This window comes from Cydia amplana, chromosome 18, assembly GCF_948474715.1.
Source record: "Cydia amplana chromosome 18, ilCydAmpl1.1, whole genome shotgun sequence".
NCBI classification, from domain to species: Eukaryota; Metazoa; Arthropoda; class Insecta; order Lepidoptera; family Tortricidae; genus Cydia; species Cydia amplana.
The window spans coordinates 14,639,821-14,658,986 of record NC_086086.1 but is presented as its reverse complement, the minus strand read 5'-3'; the positions used below and the strand labels follow the sequence as shown (position 1 = coordinate 14,658,986).

At 38.8% G+C, this 19,166-nt stretch overlaps 2 protein-coding genes across 2 annotated transcripts; both read left to right on the top strand.

Annotated features, from left to right (window-relative positions):
- Window positions 1-226: 226 nt before the first annotated feature.
- LOC134656329 (m7GpppN-mRNA hydrolase) lies at window positions 227-7,171 on the top strand. Its single transcript, XM_063511842.1, has 6 exons — window positions 227-409; window positions 901-1,063; window positions 1,473-1,691; window positions 3,256-3,468; window positions 5,758-5,916; window positions 6,858-7,171. Exons 1-6 carry the CDS (start codon window positions 339-341, stop codon window positions 7,158-7,160), a joined length of 1,128 nt encoding a protein of 375 aa, XP_063367912.1. The 5' UTR covers window positions 227-338; the 3' UTR covers window positions 7,161-7,171.
- Window positions 7,172-9,013: 1,842 nt separating this feature from the next.
- LOC134656339 (probable alpha-ketoglutarate-dependent hypophosphite dioxygenase) lies at window positions 9,014-15,491 on the top strand. The gene is made up of 5 exons (XM_063511854.1): window positions 9,014-9,113; window positions 10,159-10,363; window positions 11,581-11,754; window positions 13,888-14,061; window positions 15,211-15,491. Exons 2-5 carry the CDS (start codon window positions 10,163-10,165, stop codon window positions 15,460-15,462), a joined length of 801 nt encoding a protein of 266 aa, XP_063367924.1. The 5' UTR covers window positions 9,014-9,113; window positions 10,159-10,162; the 3' UTR covers window positions 15,463-15,491.
- Window positions 15,492-19,166: the final 3,675 nt, after the last annotated feature.

The following is a 19,166-nucleotide window of genomic DNA, read 5'->3' as shown; positions in this document are numbered from 1 at the left end:
GTGTTGCCACTCTCAATATATTACTTTAGGTTCCGAATATCGGTACAGTTGTTTAATTACCGGTTTCTTTATAAAGGTGATTACACACTTCCTTACGAACTAGAAGACTCATTTATCCGGTGAATGGATGAACCGGACTAAAACGTGTCCGACAATTTGATGTTACTTTTAAAAAAAGTAATAAATATACATGGCAACACGTATTTATAACTGTCAAAATAAATACCTAGAATTCTTAATTTTTGTACATTTCGAAACAAAACCAAAACAAATGTGTTTTTTTCTTTAAATCTTTCTATTTCTTATAATTACTATTATAAAAACAGTAAAGTGCCACCATGGCTACAGCTGGTAGCTCTATCCGTGTTAAACATTCAATTCCCATCGATATTCTCGATGACTTATGCAGGTTCGTATTGAAATCAAACGAGCGTTATTTGCCATTTCGTGTACATTCAATATTTATTTCCTTTGTAAAATGTTATACTCAATTTACAACCAATAACACATAACAGCCTCAGCTGCTAGTACTAACATGTAACATATTTTTCTTGTAATAAAGGGTAGTTTTCTCACAACAACAATCTATCAAAACAACATTCTATAATTCCTCTTCCTTATCAGAATTAGGAATGTTTTTATTGAATATCCAGCCAATTTACAGTTTTCCGAGTTTTATAATACATATTTATCGTAAACAACACATTTTTAACCTTGATCAGTATGTTAAATGTGCATCAACCCTTAATATTCTTGGTTGGAAGTGTAATTTTTAAAATTAGTAATAAGTAGTAATATATTCAACAACATGTTTTGCTATACCCTTCCAGGGTCCATTATGTACCTATGTAACATACTGGTATGCAAATAAAGATCTCAATATTACAATGTTACCTGCAGTCGTTTCATCATCAACCTGCCGGAGTCAGAGCGCGGGGACCTGGTGCGCATCTGCTTCCAGATGGAGCTGGCGCACTGGTTCTACCTCGACTATTACTGCACTGATGAGGTGCACAACCTTCACCCGTGTGGCATAAGGGACTTTGCTCAGCACATATTCCAGGTATGATTTGATTTTTTATTTTTTTTTATTTATTTATTCACTTAAAATTTCAATACAATTTTTACATGCATGCCACTATTGGAAACCTCTAGGGTTTATGTATTAGTTGGCGAGATCGCGCGGTCCAAACCGCGTTTGCTTAATACTATTATTACATGCTTTAGCTAAACTTAAGTTAAATCTATAAACATTAATTATCTGTTCTACATTATTCAAGACATAGGTAGTATTTTTTTAGTACGTGGTTTTCAACAACATTAGTTAGTTCATACTGTAAGTTCTTAGGTAAGGTGTTTAGTATATACGATGATGTACTATGGGCTTCCCTAACTGTATTTGGGTTTGTTATAATCTTGATGAATATTAGTATGCCTGTTGAAAGAAAAGTACATAAAAAACTTCCTTCCAGCATGTCCCGACACTCCGAGAACACCTCACCAGCCTCGATTCGGTGCTAGAGAACTGGCGCGAGTACAAGCAAACAGTGCCAACATACGGCGCCATACTGCTCGACCAGGAGCTGACCCACGTGCTGCTGGTGCAGTCGTACTGGACCAAGGCCTCCTGGGGCTTCCCTAAAGGCAAGGTCAATGAGGGTGAGGAGCCGTGGAAGTGCGCCGCTAGAGAGGTCAGTCAAATAATAAAACTATACTGCATCAACCAAATCTTGTCAGTAGTAAAAGGCGGCAAATTTGAAAAATCGCGGGTTAGCAACACTGTGTTCGAATAATTACAAAATCGCGTGTCATCTGTGTGTTATCTGTGGAATGTGGATCGTGAATGACAGCCATCATCTTATTGTTTACATTCTGAATCGTTTCTATTTCAAGAGAAATTTCTGCTGTCACCATTAAATACCAAGATTATGCATGACCTCAAGCAAAGCTAAGGTGCCTACAATGTACAATCATGCTCGTTGACGGTAAACATTACTAAAATTTGAGGTTATGATAATTCATTCGAACTGACGTATGAAGGGCGGAAAAATAAACACGTTTTGGTTCGATGTACATTGCTGCTTTTCTTAGCGCAATTCTGCTCTTTGAGTGTTACATGGTGTTACCATACTTTAATTTGCAGTACATTGCTACTGACAAGATTTGCTTGACGCACTATATTTTTATTGTCGATTTTTCATCCATTTTTATAAATTTGTTTTTTTTTATTCTACTCGTCTTTTTGAGTTCTGGCACTTCTGAGTGCACCAGGAACCAAACCCTTATAATTTTAATTTTAAAATGTAATCATATAATTTTGCCATGACTTCCATCCTCGGTCCGAGGTTTAAAAAAAATAGGATACTCTATCATCAATTGGGGATGTTTTTTCTTGTTCGATAAAAATAACACAGAGTTTTTATAAATAAACTTTCGATTAATAACTTATAGTTAGTAAGGCATCTAACCTACCTAATTTTTAGGGCTTGTGCACAAATCACGCGAGGTTTGATAGGGGAGGGGGGGGTATAAGGAGACCTCACGTGTATTTTTCTACAGTGAACGAAACTAAGAAAAAATACCTACCACATCATGAGTAGATACTTTTTTAGGGTTCCGTAGCCAAATGGCAAAAAACGGAACCCTTATAGATTCGTCATGTCTGTCTGTCTGTCCGTCCGTATGTCACAGCCACTTTTTTTCGAAACTATAAGACCTATACTGTTGAAACTTGGTAAGTAGATGTATTCTGTGAACCGCATTAAGATTTTCACACAAAAATAGGAAAAAACAATAAATTTTTGGGGTTCCCCATACTTCGAACTGAAACTCAAAATTTTTTTTTTCATCAAACCCATACGTGTGGGGTATCTATGGATAGGTCTTCAAAAATGATATTGAGGTTTCTAATATCATTTTTTTCTAAACTGCGCGAGAGACACTTCCAAAGTGGTAAAATGTGTGTCCCCCCCCCTGTAACTTCTAAAATGAGAGAATGATAAAACTAAAAAAAATATATGATGTACATTACCATGCAAACTTCCACCGAAAATTGGTTTGAACGAGATCTAGTTAGTAGTTTTTTTTTTAATACGTCATAAATCCCCTAAATACGGAACCCTTCATGGGCGAGTCCGACTCGCACTTGGCCGCTATTCTCGGTTTCGTTAAACATAAATCTCACTCCGCACTTCAAAATAGCTCGCCATTATCTTATTTGTGCACAACCCAATTCACAAGTATTTTTACTTGCAGGTTCTCGAAGAAACTGGCTTCGACATAAGCAAGCATATAAGCAAGAACGACTACATCGAAGCGATCATCCACGATCAGATCGTCCGTCTGTACATCATAGGTTACATACCGCGGGACACTAAGTTTCAGCCTCGCACTAGGAATGAGATCAAAGCTTGCGAGTGGTTCCCACTTGCTGACCTGCCATCCAATAAAAAGGACATGACACCCAAGGTACAGTGATAGTATCCATGAATTTGTATTAACCCAATAGACTAGTGACTCTGTGAGCTGTAGACCTCGCGAGCATAGCTTATTGGGACCGTGCACGATGTCAGCGCCACACAGCGGTTTGATCAATCAACAATACAAAGATTTTAATTAATCAAAAAAAAAATACGAAGTTCAAGTGAAAAAAAAAAATACAAAAAGTTATGTCTTACTGGGGATCGAACCCAGACTTTCTGTGTGCAAACAAAAAAAGCGTTTGTTTACAAAATGCGCCACGATAGTGCTTAGCTAAGCTGATGAAATTCGGCTACTCATTCTCGAGTAAAAACTAAATATCTAAATACCGCCTAAACCAGCAATACAATTTTTCTGCATTTTTTGCCATTTACTATGTAAATATGTCTGAAAAAGAAAATACTCTTATGATATCGATACGACTATTTCTTTAAGCGCAAGGTATCACAACTCCTCCATTTTTGAAAATTTCCAAAAACGGGATCGACAAAAAAAAATTATTTACTCATAGAATCTGGTCACAAAATTTCACAAGAATCGGTTGAGAATTGTGACCTGTAGAGGAGAACATCCGGACATACAAAAGCAAAATGCCCGAGTCAAAACGTAGACCTTCGCTACGCTTCGGTCAAATATGGACATTGTGCTTCCCTAGATTTATATTAGAAAAAAAAACTCGAATTTCCTTGCTTTTATTTATGTCCAAACTCTGGGCAGGGGGCTCCACTAGCACATACTGAGGGCCTACCGCAAACACTAACATCTAAATTTGGTTATCTGCCTCTCTCTTTGCATATTCGAGTGATAAAGAGGCAGATAATGAAATTTCGATTTTCACGTTTTGCTCAATGTCATAGTGAAAACTTCTCAAAAAAAGCGGCCAAGTGCGAGTCGGACTCGCCCATGAAGGGTTCCGTATTTAGGTGATTTATGACGTATAAAAAAAAAACTACTTACTAGATCTCGTTCAAACCAATTTTCGGTGGAAGTTTGCATGGTAATGTACATCATATATTTTTTTTAGTTTTATCATTCTCTTATTTTAGAAGTTACAGGGGGGGGGGGGGACACATTTTACCACTTTGGAAGTGTCTCTCGCGCAAACTATTCAGTTTAGAAAAAAATGATATTAGAAACCTCAATATCATTTTTGAAGACCTATCCATAGATACCCCACACGTATGGGTTTGATGAAAAAATATTTTTTGAGTTTCAGTTCGAAGTATGGGGAACCCCAAAAATTTATTGTTTTTATTTTCTATTTTTGTGTGAAAATCTTAATGCGGTTCACAGAATACATCTACTTACCAAGTTTCAACAGTATAGTTCTTATAGTTTCGGAGAAAAGTGGCTGTGACATACGGACGGACAGACAGACGGACAGACAGACAGACATGACGAATCTATAAGGGTTCCATTTTTTGCCATTTGGCTACGGAACCCTAAAAACTGTTTAAGGCTGATGTATAAGTTAGGTACTGGTTTACAATATGTGGTGGTTTACCCTCTGGCGGCAGAACATTGCAGTAATACCCACTATTCATTATGGAATGAATTTAATTTAAAACAACTTAAAAATTTACAGAAATCTTACGAAATTTGATAAACAAGAAAATATACAGGATGCTTCACTGTAACAGGAGCAATAAATTAAACTAAAGGCTGTACTCCTCAAAAGGAGCAATAAATTAAACTAAAGGCTGTACTCCTCAAACTGACCAACATTTGTTCAGCAACTTTTAAAAATTATGAATCAATTAAACTAAAGGCTGTACTCCTCAATCTGACCAACATTTGTTCAGCAACTTTTAAAAATTATGAATCAATTAAACTAAAGGCTGTACTCCTCAAACTGACCAACATTTGACCAGCAACTTTTAAAAATTATGAATCCTTTAGACTTCTTATTTTTCATACTAAATAAATATTGCCTTCAATGTACGCTGACATCAGTGTGTTTGACGTTGACGTTGCTTGTCACGCTTTAAACATAACAAAATTTGCAATACATTGCGTCTTAGAATAAACTTTAAGTGTAATAAAAATCAAAACATGACTTATTTTCAAAAGTTGCTGAACAAATGTTGGTCAGTTTGAGGAGTACAGCCTACAGTTTAATTTATTGCTCCTGTTACAGGAAGCACCCTGTATTTAACTTATAATTATTTTGAATAGAACTGGCCCCGAGAGGTGACAGAAAATTAAATATATATTTTTTTTTTTATATATGCTAAGTATAATAATGGACCAAATCAAATTTAATTTTTTAATCTTCAGGTGAAAATGGGCGTAAGTCCGAACGCGTTCTTCATGGTGCTCCCGTTCGTGAAGCGCATGCGGCGTTGGGTCGCCGAGCGGAACCCCAAGGGCCGCCGCACGCGGCACAAGTCGCTAGGGGACTTAGACCTCAACAAGAATAAAGGGAAAATATCGCAGGTGCGTGGACCTCTCTCTTTATCTACACCGTGTTTTTATTGAATTCCGTTAACTCCGGGGTATGGTTAAGTACGTTTAAGAGAACTAAACGGCATAGTTAATTAAAAAAAAAATTTTTTTTCTTTTTTTACAAAAAAAAAAGTTTAAAAACGAATTAAATGTAGCATATAGCGTTGTTGTAACACGGGCTTTACATTTAACTCAACCAAACAATTGAAATCTGTGACATATCAATGTCATTTCGAACATCGATCGACCGAGATTGTACTTAAGTTTAGTAGCAAATGTATGAACTCATTCTAAACACTAATCAATATGTAAACCGGCCCTAAGGCAAGTGTACACGCTTGTAGAGGCCTTATAGGAAAAAAATAAATTACTGATTATCTCCGAAATGGAGTTAATTAGAATATCGGTGTCTTTGAGAAAGTTACTTAATTTAAGCTCAGGAATGCACCGTTGAAATTAACAGAAATAAAAAAAACACGGTGTATAGGTATCTATTAAGGTGCTCGGTCTAGCCACCAGAGTTAGCACAATATCACGCCTTTCTCTGATAGCTCTATAGATAAATATCACATAGGTCTAAAACGCACGTCTACATATTAACTCACATTTATAAACGCGTATATCGTGAAATTTATTTTATTACCTTTATTTTTCATACACTTTTCGTCGGGCAGTTGCACAAATCTCAGTTTTGACATTTTGCTGGGATATCAGTTAGCCGCGACCACGACCAGTGAAACCTGTGTCGAAACGTCGGTAAATAAGGGTAATAAAATAAATTTCGCGATAGACCCAACTATAAATGTGATCAAAACGCGAAAGTTTTAAATATTATAACGCAAGTCTAGATATTGTTTTAGATACCCTTTGTCTAAAACTACTTATCAAAACCAAGAAAAATCAGTCGAATGATAACTTATAATACTTTTCAGGGTCTACAAAACGAGATAACAGACTACCAACAGCAAAACCCGTCTAACCCCTCTCCGAAATACAACAGCAACCCCAAACATCAACCCCACCCAAGCACGTCTAAGAACACCAACGGCAGCGCCAGAAAAGAGCGGAGGAACCCCAAAAGGCAGCTCTTTACACCCCAGAACACCCAAAGTACCAATTTCTCACCTGTTCAGAAAGAGCTGACGCCAACTCAAGAGCCGGAGGAACTATTCGTGGCGCCATCTTGGGCTAATTTCAAGTTTGATATGCAAGCTATATTGAATTGTCTTAACTGACATTTTATATGTGGAACTCGTTAGTTATTAAAGTTGTAAGAGACTGTATAGTGGGTTTTTTCTAGTATTTCCTTATAAGAAGCTAAATTATTGAAATCTTTAGGTAAAAAACGTCCTCTTTCAAAGTCGATTAAAAAGTGATTGGCCATCAAAACCCCCACTTAAGTACTTTTAAAAACGGTAGCGCCAGGAAAGAGCGAAGGAACCCCAAAAGGCAGCTCTTTACACCCCAGAACACCCAAAGTGCTAATTTCTCACCCGTTCAAAAAGAGCAGACGCCAACTCAAGAGCCGGAGGAATTGTTCGTGGCGCCATCTTGGGCTAATTTCAAGTTTGAAATGCAAGCTATATTGAATTGTCTTAACTGAGATTTTATATGTGGAAACTCGTTAGTTATTAAAGTTGTAAGAGACTGTATAGTGGGTTTTTTTCTAGTATTTCCTTATAAGAAGCTAAATTATTGAAATCTTTACGTAAAAAACGTCCTCTTTCAAAGTCGATTAAAAAGTGATTGGCCTTCAAAACCCCCACTTAAGTACTTTTAAAAACGGTAGCGCCAGGAAAGAGCGAAGGAACCCCAAAAGGCAGCTCTTTACACCCCAGAACACCCAAAGTGCTAATTTCTCACCCGTTCAAAAAGGGCAGACGCCAACTCAAGAGCCGGAGGAATTGTTCGTGGCGCCATCTTGGGCTAATTTCAAGTTTGATATGCAAGCTATATTGAATTGTCTTAACTGGGATTTTATATGTGGAAACTCGTTAGTTATTAAAGTTGTAAGAGACTGTATAGTGGGTTTTTTTTTCTAATATTTCCTAACAAGCTAAATTTTTGAAAAACTTTACGCAAAAAACGTCCATTAAAATATGATTATCCCGTCAAAACCCCCACTTAAGTACTTTTAAAACGGTAGCGCCAGGAAAGAGCGAAGGAACCCCAAAAGGCAGCTCTTTACACCCCAGAACACCCAAAGTACTAGTTTCTCGACCGTTCAAAAAGAGCAGACGCCAACTCAAGAGCCTGTGGAACTATTCGTGGCGCCATCTTGGGCTAATTTTAAGTTTGAAATGCAAGCTATATTGAATTGTCTTAACTGGGATTTTTTATGTGAAAACACTGAAATTAGTTATTAAAGTTATGTGACTGTATAATGTTTTTTTCTTCTAGTATTTCCTTATGACACGCGAAATATTTAAAAACTTTACGTAACAAACATCCTCTTCCAAAGTCGATTAAAATATCAGCCTATCAAAACTACCATCCAAGTACTTTAAAAAAATAGGTCCTAGAACAGAAAAGTGGCACTTTGATCCCTTCTAGCGGGAAAGAAAAGTGTCCCTTTGATCCCTCCGAGCAGGGAAGAAAAAGTCCTTATTGAAATAGGTGATGTCAAAAATGTAATAATTACTATAACCAGACGTGGCTCACTCCGCGATTTCGTCGCTTTGCTACGGGTAGCTAAAAGTACATCCGTTCCACACCAATTTTGGTGGCTAGCCATAAGCCGCGCGTGGCGCTGTCACTTATTCTGTGGCGCTGTCGCCACGTAGCGTTTTGTTAGAGAGTGAGTCTTCTGTACCTAGTACTATTATTTATTCTGTGCTATAACACAGAGTGGTTCCCAAAATTGACTGGGCTCCGACTCATCTAACATTAACTGCCATTTTTGGGGCCCAAATCATGGCCGTCTCAAAAGGCATCATAAAATATTATTGGTTACGCTCAAATTTCCTAGTAGTTTCAGGGCCCATTTCCCTCACGACCCATAGGAAATGCTGAAATGTTTACTGGCAATCGCGGTGTTATCACTCACGTCAGGTCACATCAAATTAACCTTTGACTCTCCTATCGCTGCTATTAAATGGTACGACAGATAGCAATGGCTCTTCAAACAAATGGTGGATAACAGCTACCATCATTCGGTCACCGCTGGTCCGACGGTCGTCTTCACAAAGGTACAATCCCATCAATCCCTTTTTTTAACCGACTTCAATTTCATAGAAGGAGGAGGAGGTTCTGTATTCGGTTGTGGCTATTTTTTCTTCTATGTACGTTCACCGATTACTCCGACATCCGTAGTCCGATTTGAGTAATTCTTTTTTTTTTGCACATATTTTTTATGGGACCTGTGTTTCGAGTAGTTGCGAGTTCGAATCTCAAGGCGCTGATATATTTTCCATTTATCCTTTAACTTTTTTAAATTTACTTAGCTGTAGCTAATACCTAAGCTTCTTAGTGTCAATTTGGACCTAGGATAAGACCTATAGGTTAGGAGATTTCATATACAGATGTTTAGTGCATAATTATTTTCCATCGTATTTTCGGGTTATTCCCACTAGTTAAAGTAGTTACCACCAAGTTCTTACCAGTGGTAACTACTGGGAATTTTTTCCCCACCTTTTTTGAATTTTTATTCCCAGTAGTTACCACCAAATACTGTTTTTATTAGTATTTAACTCTAACAAAATTTTATAAAATAATAAAAACAGTATTTGGTGATAACTACTGGGAATAAAAATTCCCACTAGTTACCACCAAACCGAGTTGGTGGTAACTACTGGGAATAATTTTTCCCAGTAGTTACCAGTGGTAAAAGGTGGGAAAAAAATTCCCAGTACTGGTAACAACTTGGTGGTAACTAGTGGGAATAACCCGTATTTTCACAGATACGTACGAACGTGTCTTAGCTATTTCAGTCAGGCTCGGTATAAAAAGAACTAGGTTGACTGGAGTAGCATGGCAAATCTTAATCTTAAGTTGTTATTAAAAGATATTCTATTGTTGTATAAACACTACCGCGGATGGAGTATCGAGACACCTTACTGGTTTAACGATACTTTTGTAATTAAGTTTAGATATTGTTGTAATTACCTGAATAAAAAAAATACGAACGTTTGAGGAATTACGATTGAAAACAATTATGCCCTACATCTGTAATCATGGTAGGTACCTATAGGTATCACGGACTATTATATTTTCTAAACTTACACTCAATTGCAGCGAAATGGTGAAGCTTACTCCCGAACAAATCCAGTTCTGGAATGACAATGGCTACATCAAGCTGTCCGGGATCTTCACGGAGCAGGAACTGGAAACCCTGTCCAAGGAGTACGACCGGCTGTTTTTCTTGAAGAATAACCCTGGCATGGAGGCAGCGTGGCTCGGATCTGCTATGGCAAAGGCAACTAGCGGCGATAATTATTCCGTAAGTAGAGATATAATTATTACTACTACTGCTGCTGTAGCGTGCAAGCTGGGTGTGTGTCGTGAAAGCAGATATGAGCGTGAACGGGCTCACGCGAGACTACGCCCAGGATCGCGCAAAGTGGAGGAAAGCATGGAAAGCGGGCCCTGCCAAAGGCCGGGATAACGCTAGGTAGAAGATGAAGACTACTGCTGCTGTGGCGCAGCGACCCGAAGTGGATCTTGGCCTCCGACACCAAAGACCTTTTCTGTCCAAAGCCGTTTCTGTTCAGGCGACGGCCCCGAGTTCGTGCAGTCTGGAGGGCGTACTCTGGCGTACCAAAGGGCCGAAGACCGTCGGACGCTCTAGACGAGAGACGAAGTGCATGCGAAGTGCTGAAAGACAAATATAATAAGGGAGACAAAAGGACATATATAAGGCAGGGTTTCGCTGTAGGGTCAAGCTGGGTGGCGATTAAAAGTGGACTAGAGTATACCAAAGTCATCCTGGGATTAAGAGCCAAAATTATGGTCCTCGAGCCATTACAGCCTGACCCTCGGAAAGGAACCGGGAGAGCCAAAGGCCATACAATCCAGCAAGCGAAGAGGAAGTAGGATAGAAGAAGGCAAAAAGTTTGAAGACTGTCGATCCAAGACATTGTGCTGGACGCCCTAAGGGCGTTTTGCGGGATTTAGTAAAACATAATCGTCGTGCTATCCCATTGTAGGAGTAATTGTCATAGTTCGGATCTCTCTATGTTACGTCACAGATAAATGGTACTGGATTACTGGCCAACGCAGACGAATCTGAATTCAGAGCCTGTCTATTTATGGTAAGATCTGACGCCCCTGCAAGTCTACCAATGATACAAACTTCCCCGAGGAGATACCCTGGCATCCATGAAAAGTACGATAAAGCACACCTCCAAGCCCAAACTTTCAGAACATAAAAAAAGCATATACTAAAGTGATCGGATATGCTGGAAATCTGCGATCCGCAATCATGAGCTCCACTAGGAGGTCACGACCCTCAGCACTGAGAACGAAGCAAGGAGGAGGACTAAGGCTTAGCACGCACTGCGGTTTAAAAAAAGCGGTTCCGCTACCGCAAAAAATGTAACGTACGGCATTCTTTATAAGCGCACGCACGCAACTTGCTACATTTTGACCGCAACCGCAAGAAAAAAACCGCAGTGCGTGCTAAGCCTAAACTAATATAAACTAATTTCTGCCTTCCAGGTACACTCCATCCACAATCTGCAGTACCACAGCTCGATCTTCGCCAACGCGCTCCACAACGACAACCTACTGGACGCGTTGGAAAGCGTCATGGGCACCGAAGACATCCTTCTCCATCACACCAAGGCTCACTACAAGCCACCCAGAGTTGGAGCGCCTTACCTTATGCACCAGGTCCACTTTGGCTGGTTTTAGTGTCACGCGGACCGTCCGTGCAGATCGCTCCGCACCGGACCAATATGTATTAAGTTCAGGGAGCGTTTTAGAGTGGCTGGAGACAGCTTTCTCATACAATTTGGCAATCCGCACGGACGCGCGGTCCGCGTGACACTAAAACCAGCCTTTTGTCTTCAGTCTCTTATTCTAGCGACCCGCCCTGGCTTCGCACGGGTTACACAAAACCGTAACCAATTAGGTATACACATAAACCTCAAGAATCACTCTGTTGGTAGGTGGAAACCGCATGAAAATCCGTTCAGTAGTTTTTGAGTTTATCGCGAACATACATACAGACAGACATGCGACGGGGGACTTTGTTTTATACGGTGTAGTGATGTAGATCCTATCCTACATCTGAACACGACACTATTGTTAAATCATGAGAGTGCTGTAAGATATTTTTAAGTAGACCGGGTATAGGTATTATCATACCATGTCCACCACAGAGAGAGGTCGCTTTACTGCTGGCTTTTCTCCAGTGTTCATGCACCATCTCTGTTCTTTTATAAGTACTTTTAGGTTCATGTGAGAATTCTAACAATTACATTTTCTTTAAATCGTCAGGTGACAACCAAACTCACTAATAGCCATAATGAACCATATTAGTACTAGAATAAAGTTCATTTATGTTTAATTTATAAAATTTTTTTTTAGTAATTAGTGAGATTTGGTTGTCACCTGACGAAATGAAACATTCAATAGAACGAATTACGAGATAAACTACTATTAGAAACTATATTAGAAAATCTTGTAAAGTGAATCTCTAAATTTCCGTCGCATCTAAGAATAACATCCGTGATAATAATATTGTAAACAGTGTGGAATAATTACATAAATTGTAAGGTCACGATAACAAGATCAGAGGGCCTAACGCGAACCATGTGCACATGGCGGACACGCCATACATCAAAAATGATTTGCGTTTATATGTGTGCGCTTATATGTGTCCGACACGCGTCATTGAGTTTCTGACGGAATCCTGACATGCTCTCAGTAGAGCGACTTACGCACACATTCATGTCGCGGCCTGTCGCGGGCGAGGTAATCCGAATCGGGGCGGGGCGGTGCGTGTCCGTTCTGTATGATAATACTATTACTTATTATGTGCCATGTGTGATGAGTGCCTTCCTGTGACACTTACGTACGTATTTACAAGTGCGACAAAGAGGCAACACGTTGAACGTGGTTGGTGATTGGCGGTAGGCCCTCAGGGGCTTTATTCGAGTTGTACAACTGTCAGATTTAGGGGACTAGTGTACATTGTGACAAATTATTAATAGTAAGTATTAATCACAGACACATATAGGTACTTATTCCAATTTGGGCTTAAGTATGTAATTATCAACTACCTACTAATATTAAAGATAAGTTACGAATATAACAATAGTATAGGATAGGTAGGTACAAACAGTGCATCTCCTAATAATATGTAGGTCCAAAAAAACAGTGTCTATTTAGGTATCTATAATCTTTTTAGAACCTTAAAGTAACCGACTTTAAATTAATCCACGTTTCTTTATAACCACGAAAACAAAAACGGTGTTAAATTTTTCGTGCAAATCTACTTAGATAAATCGTTTTTAAACAATACTAGCGATCCGCCCCGGCTTCGCACGGGTTACACAAAACCTTAACGAAACGAATACACTTAAAACTTTCTCAAGAATCACTATTGATAGGTGAAAACCGCATGAAAATCCGTTCAATATTTTCCCCTTTAAACTCTCGCGTTTTGTACACATATTTAATTTCATTAACGGTCTAACGCGATTAACGCGTTAGACCCGTTAACGACATTAAATAAGAATATTTTCCGTTGTGCCTGTGCCCTTTGATATACTTATGAAAGTTCCCTTAACCTTTTCGACGCCGTGTCAAACACAAAAGCTGTCACTGAGACGCCACGTCATTGAAGTGTCAAAACTCAGGTTGAACTTTATGTATATGCACGTAGGTCGATGTTGCTCTGTGGTCCGTGACCGATTAATCGGTCTTTGGCGTTGGACCGACGGTGCGGATATATCGGTCATTGGCATCCAAAAGGTTAAGGCCAAGTCGCAACGTTTAATTTTTCCTCTCTTCCCACAGGACTACCACTACTTCCCGTTCAAGAAGCACTCCATGGTAGCCGCCTTCATCCACATCGACAAAGCCGACCCCGAGAACGGCGGACTCTGCATCTACCCTGGCTCGCACAAGCTGGGACCTCTAGAAGACGTGGGAACCCTTGAGAAGGGAGACCGCTACCATTACGTAGACAATGTAAGTTTATTTCGACCACTGATTGACTGATTGGTGACTGGCTAGTTCGGTCCTAATCCTAAGTGTAACGCCTGAGTGGACGCTCGAAGCGGAGCGTTCGGCGGGGCGTGCAGCGTGGCGTCGGGGTCAGGAGTAATTTGAGCAGCGTGCACTAAGGCCGCTCCTATACGCTTGCATTTGTTTAACATGCACGCCGCACGCCCCGCCCCGCTGCACGCCCAACTCGAGCGTCCACTCAGGCCTTACACTAAGTGGACTGTAAGGCCTGGTCACTAGATAAGTTTTGCAATAGACAAATATGAAACAAAGAGGTGGCCTATCACATATACTTTTTAAAACTATATTTCCATAGACAGTGTATGGCTGGAAAACATTGACTTTCTTTTTAAATTTACTTTAATAAAACATTTTAGCGTAAAAAATAATCATTTATTTACAAACAAGATATATACAGTGGTATTACTAAAAGAAATTAAAAACTAGCTTAAATCTAAAATAGGCCCTTGAAGCATTGTACCAAGGATGCTGGCGACATTTCCTCGCTGTATCGCAATGCTGATACGTTGTGCGAGGTAGCCGCCAGCTCTTCGGTCACCAGTTACGTCAACCAGACGCTTCGCGATTTCTGCGAACAACTTATGCGCGCTGGGACCCCATCCCATGGACCTAGAGATATTATATGTTTTAACTTTTAAAACATCGGCGTGGCCTAAGGACGGTTTACGAACATTTTACACAACTTTTTCATTTTATACAAAGTTTAGATTTTTAGGGTTCCGTACCCAAAGGGTAAAAACGGGACCCTATTACTAAGACTCCGCTGTCCGTCCGTCTGTCCGTCCGTCTGTCACCAGGCTGTATCTCACGAACCGTGATAGCTAGACAGTGGAAATTTTCACAGATGATGTATTTCTGTTGCCGCTATAACAACAAATACTAAAAACAGAATAAAATAAAGATTTAAGTGGGGCTCCCATACAACAAACGTGATTTTTGACCGAAGTTAAGCAACGTCGGGCGGGGTCAGTACTTGGATGGGTGACCGTTTTTTTGCTTGTTTTGCTCTATTTTTTGTTGATGGTGCGGAACCCTCCGTGCGCGAGTCCGACTCGCACTTGGCCGGTTTTTTTTAAAAATCCATCTCCACAGAAAAAATACCCCATCGAGAAGGCAACGCCCGTTATCGCTGAGCGCGGTGACGTGGTAATTTTCTCGTACCTGACCGTACACGGCAGCTACCGCAACCTGTCCGAGCGCCCGCGCCGCATGTACCTCATCCAGCTCATGTCGGCACACGACGAGCCCCTGGCCAGCGTACACAAGAGCCTGGGGCAAGGCTGGGTGCTCCGAGGCAAGAACGACTACAAGAAAGCTGACTTGGCTGAACGGTTCCTCCACTGATTGTTGATAGCAAAGCTAATGTTTATTTCTTTGTTTATTTATTAGGATCACCAACAGGAAGATACAATTTACATACGAGTATACGTTACAAACTAAGAGGGCACATTTATTATTGATCCCCCACTTAAAGGCAATCACAGCATGCATTAAGTATTATAATGTTTAATTTAAACTGTAAGTTAATTCTCAGAAAAACACTAACTAAGCATAAATTACAATAATTTAGAAAAAGTACCTATAAAATACTAATTAACAACTTAACATTAACAATAAATTTTCCACACAACGTAACTAAGGTGAGTTAGACGAGCTATGTTATGAATGTTAGACTTCTATCGACCGGGATATGAACCGTGATTACCTTTTATATTGTTTTCGAGCTCCCGATATTTCGACGCAGTTACGTGCATCTTGTTCACGGGTAACCCGGATATCCCGGTCGATATAAGTCTAGTGAAACTAACCGTGAATCATTCAAAATTGTAAAGCTAAGTTATTGTTATTGTTAAGACTGTAAGATTAAAATGAGTTTAAAACTAAATGTGTTTTTATTTTGGTTTTGCCACACGCAGCAAGGCTCATTTAGACGATGCGAGAACTCGCATGCGAGTTTCATTACATTGCGGGTTTTGATCGGTCGGTTGAATTGGACGTAACCAATAGTCCGCAATGTAACTAAACCTAAAGTCTCATTGCGAGTTCGCGCGCCGTCTAAATCAGCTTTGGCAGGTTAAAGAAATTTGTTTGGGCTACATGAAAGTAGTTACAAGATAGGAAAATTAAAATGTCAAAACTACCGTTTGATTATAAATTAGCTTCACCGTAACTGGCATGATTAAATTGCATTGGTCATATGATTTTCGCGGTAAAGTCCTCAGAGTTAATTACCTACGGCATAATGCACTAGGACCCGTATAGTGCCATCTAAATTTAGACATCTTACACAATCTTTGGTTACAAATATGAAATAAGTCAGTTCTCCGATAAAACCACAACGCGTAGGTTATGGGCCCAAAAGTTTTGGACGCCAATGACCGATATATCCGCACCGTAGGTTCAACGCCAAAGACCGATTAATCGGTCACATATCAAAGAGCAACATAGACCTACGTGTATATGCATAAAGTTCAATTTCAGTTTTGACACTTCGGTGACGTGGCGTCAGCGTGACAGCTTTTGTGTTTGACACGGCGTCGAAAAGGTTAAAGTATTGGGGATATAGGAAATGTCATTGTTTGCGAAATTGAATCACAATGTGAAGTTCACTGTGTTTTTCAAAATAAGTATTTATTGTTTAGTAACTGGATAAAGTAATATATGGTTATGAAATTACATTGAATTTTGTTTATGAATTTTTTAAAATTATAAGGAGTATTGCAAAGACTCTTGTTATTCCGGTTTTTATACGGTACTTCGGTTACGGGGCTGTGCCGAGCCAGAGTCCACTTTTAAGTGTCATTTTATGGAACTTGCTAACTATGTATGTAAACAAATAGTAGTTTATGCAACAGTGATATAATAAGGGTTCTTAAAATTCAAGGGTCGAAGTTACAAAACGAGACGTAGTCGAGTTTTGTAAAAAAAGACCCGAGAATTTTAAGAACCAATTATGAGCTGTTGCATACATTACTTTTTCTATGACAGCTGCAGCAAAAAAAAAAAAAAAAAAAATAGAGTTATTATTAAAAAAAAAGAGTTATTATTAAAAAAAAAAGAGTTATAAAAAATTGAGTTATTATTTAAAAAAAAAAGAGTTCTTATTGTAAATGAAAACATACCTCTTTCAATCAAGATGATCGGAACTTGTATCTTTAAAAAAAATAAAGCAGTTGTATTATACTCATAAGATGACTGCTAGCAGTCATCTTATGAGCCTATAGACAAAGCATTCAAATGACATTGCTTTAGATATCACTGTCAGTCATTTAATTGACACATTTAAGTGCTGGAGTAGAAAAAATCACTATTAGTAAATTGACATTCAGAGACAATTTCAATATGGCGGTTTGTTTACATATAGCTACCAAGTTCTATAGAATGACACTTTAGTTCACACACCCACTGAAGCAGTATTCGACTTTGTTCATGACATCACAAATGTGTTACGTATCTAAAGTATTCTAAAGCCTTTCTCGCGTGTAGATAGTTGGGTACAGTTTGTAAAAAAACGCATAACAAGCATAATCATACCTATATTAGTATTTAATCAATGTTAGATTAACACATATGAATATGTATATGAATATGTATATGAATATGTATACATTTAAAAACTTTCAATCTACGTGACGTAATAATGGGACATTTTTTAAATGAACGACGTACGAAAATTAATGCTTAAATTCTGTGAGGGCTTGATGTAATAAAAAAACAATATTGGTAAGAAACATGTTATCAAGTTTAATAAAACACTGGGTAGCAATGTCACGAGTAATTAATTATAAACAACTCGAAAAGCATCTTCAAATAAGTATGTGGTGAATCAAATGAATTAAGGTCAGATGGGATAAGATAAGACAAACACTGGCAAGAGTAAGGGCTCATTTAGACGTTGCGAGAACTCGCATGCGAGTTTCATTACATTGCGGGTTTTGATCGGTCAGTTGAATTGGACGTAATCAACAGTCCGCAATGTAACTAAAATCGCATGCGAGTTCGCGCGCCGACTAAATCAGCCCTAACACTTGTAGGGATTACTCATACTGTACTCTTTAAATTGTCCCGTCCCGAGTAAAATAAACTATGTTTGTCTTACTCCACATTGGCCCACATGACCTATCTTAGCTATCTTATGAATCTTATCCAACCGCCAAATTCGAGAATAACATGTTTTGATTTCAGAAGCATAGCGAAGTTACATGATCGGCGTTTATTTTCGTATATACATTTTATTGAATGCTATGAAAATATAAAATACGAGTAGCATAATAACAGCTACAATTAATGACTACATTCATGTTTCGCAGGGAATGATATCGTACATACCTACCTATGTACTAATGCATAGGTAGGTACAGTCACTTTCCGTGATTATTGATTGATTGATTCTTTATTCATAAAACATAATGTTTTACATGTCAATATTATGACGCCATTTAGGGTTCTAGCTAAACTGGACATTCCATAGCGTTAGTATGGTACAACCAATTTAGCTAGGACCCTAAACAATCGCATAGTACATCAACGATGGGAAATAACTCGTATATTGTGTGTGTGTTAGCGAAAGATACTTTCGTATTTCTCTGCAGGTCGCATACATTTCTTAAATAAATAGATTCTCGTGAAATGTTGTGAGCAGGATCGGTAGTTATAGAATTTTTCTGTAGTTTCGTTTTTTGGATAAAATTAAAACGTCGGAAAGTGGCATAAGTACTTAACTAAAATGGTAGTAGGGTCTATATATGGCACTTATTAGGATTTAGGACCATATTGTTGAGTTCGCTGTGACAATGAGTCAACGAAGTAAATATTTTTTTAATTATGTATTACATTTTTAAGCAATTTCCGTCGTTTTAATTTTTTCCAAAAAAATTAACTACAAAATAGTTACCTATATCCAAGTACCCACTCATAAATTTCTCTGTTAAGAAATGCGACAAAAATATTTAAGACACAAGTGGGCATTATGCAAACTATATAGCTACAAGAATAACTGTTTACACTGATAGCAACCGGCACGGCAACCTTCACCCGCGCCAGTGCCG